The sequence below is a fragment of the Penaeus monodon genome, chromosome 33, assembly GCF_015228065.2.
Source record: "Penaeus monodon isolate SGIC_2016 chromosome 33, NSTDA_Pmon_1, whole genome shotgun sequence".
In the NCBI taxonomy this organism is placed as follows: Eukaryota; Metazoa; Arthropoda; class Malacostraca; order Decapoda; family Penaeidae; genus Penaeus; species Penaeus monodon.
Window position 1 is genome coordinate 16,779,032 of NC_051418.1, and position 1,505 is coordinate 16,780,536.

The window sequence follows — 1,505 nt, forward strand, 5'->3', positions numbered from 1 at the left end:
ACATAGGTTGTTGATCTCCTTGTCAATTTTTCAACAAGTAAGGAACTGGGTTAAACTCTGGCCTAAATATATGAGGTAGAGATTTACTTTTCCAGAATGCCAAAAGGCCAAGCAGATTATTGGGTCTCAGTGGAACCCTGTAAGGAAAGGTTAAAGGGGTGAAGTACTCTAGACAGTGCTTATAGTGAATTATATTTATAATAATCTTTGTTATTGTTTATTAGTTTTTTATATTCATCCCAGGCAAATGCTTTTCCCAGATATTAGGGCCAATTATGTAGCTATTGTTGGTTTCTGTGGATCAGAATATTTACGGATGAGCAGGCTGCAGATATCATTATTGTAGTATTGACCAAGCAACATTTTGCATTGAAATATTTCACAGAAATAATGGAGGACCATATAGCTATACTATTATATTTTACCAGTAAGACTGTACTGTACACTGACACTATTCAATAATGGTCGTTTGCAGTATTTTGTAGAATTAATTTTGTGTCAATGGATACCTTTGACATATGTATAGGATTACTGGTTACTAGTAAAATTAAGGTAGATGCTAACAAATAAATCCAGAAGAAAAATTATGCTTTGTAAAATGTATTATGTTTCAAACAAATCTAGCAATAATTCTTGTTGTAGGTGGAATTATATGAGGCCCTTTTGCAGCCTGGTAATGTGTTCCTTCATGAGTGAAACAGCTCCTCATTACCTCTGACCTGATCTCCAAGTCCTCATATCATCTTTTCAGACATTATGGAGACCACCTTTTCAATTTAGTAAGATAATTGAAACTTCTTTCAGTTTAAAAGGTGTGAATACAAGTCGAGAAACAGGAGTTGGTGAGAGAATAAAGGGTCCATACCAGGTCATCAATGCACATAGTGATGCAGTGTACTCTATGGTATCCACAGATACCTTCTGTATATCCGGAACAACAGGCTTAATAGCGGTAAGTTACAGTATATTTGCTGGTTCTGACAGAAAAGTTGGTATTCTAGTTTTTTTGTTTGCTATTTCTGATCTCAGATTGTATCTTTAGTTAGATTGTTTTTAATATGCCTTCAAGCATATATAATTTGATTTTATTAAACTTATTGATATTTACTTCCAGGGTCGCAGATGGAGTGATCTTCGTAAACAAAAAACTCAGCCAGCTTGGACCATATCCCTAGAGTGTGACCAAGCAAACTTTGGAGTGAGTTTTCTTCACAACAGGTTTCCACAGAAACATACCCCAGCATTTTTGTCCTTTTTTTCTGAAGAAATATTTGTATTCCTTTGCATTTTCAGATTCTCCCCTTTCTTGTTTCTAAACCAATGTTATAGAATCAACTATTTTCAGACTCCAGAAGTCAATGGTCTGGCATATGATAGCATACGAGGGCTTGCTTATGCAGCATGTGGCGATTGGCGGACACATGTCTATGATCTCGAAACTGGAAAACGCACTCAGACATTGGAAGGTCATGAAGATTATGTTCATGATGTTGTAGTCGGGTAAG

At 35.8% G+C, this 1,505-nt stretch overlaps 1 protein-coding gene across 1 annotated transcript in view; it reads left to right on the top strand.

The window, feature by feature from the left end:
- The window catches only part of LOC119594097 (THO complex subunit 6 homolog), a gene marked incomplete in the record, with an annotated part of 6,516 nt that overhangs the window by 1,369 nt on the left and 3,642 nt on the right, over positions 1 to 1,505 (top strand). The window contains 3 exon segments of the mRNA XM_037943152.1: positions 805 to 952; positions 1,115 to 1,198; positions 1,346 to 1,500. Of these exon segments, the coding sequence (XP_037799080.1) occupies positions 805 to 952; positions 1,115 to 1,198; positions 1,346 to 1,500 (387 nt within the window).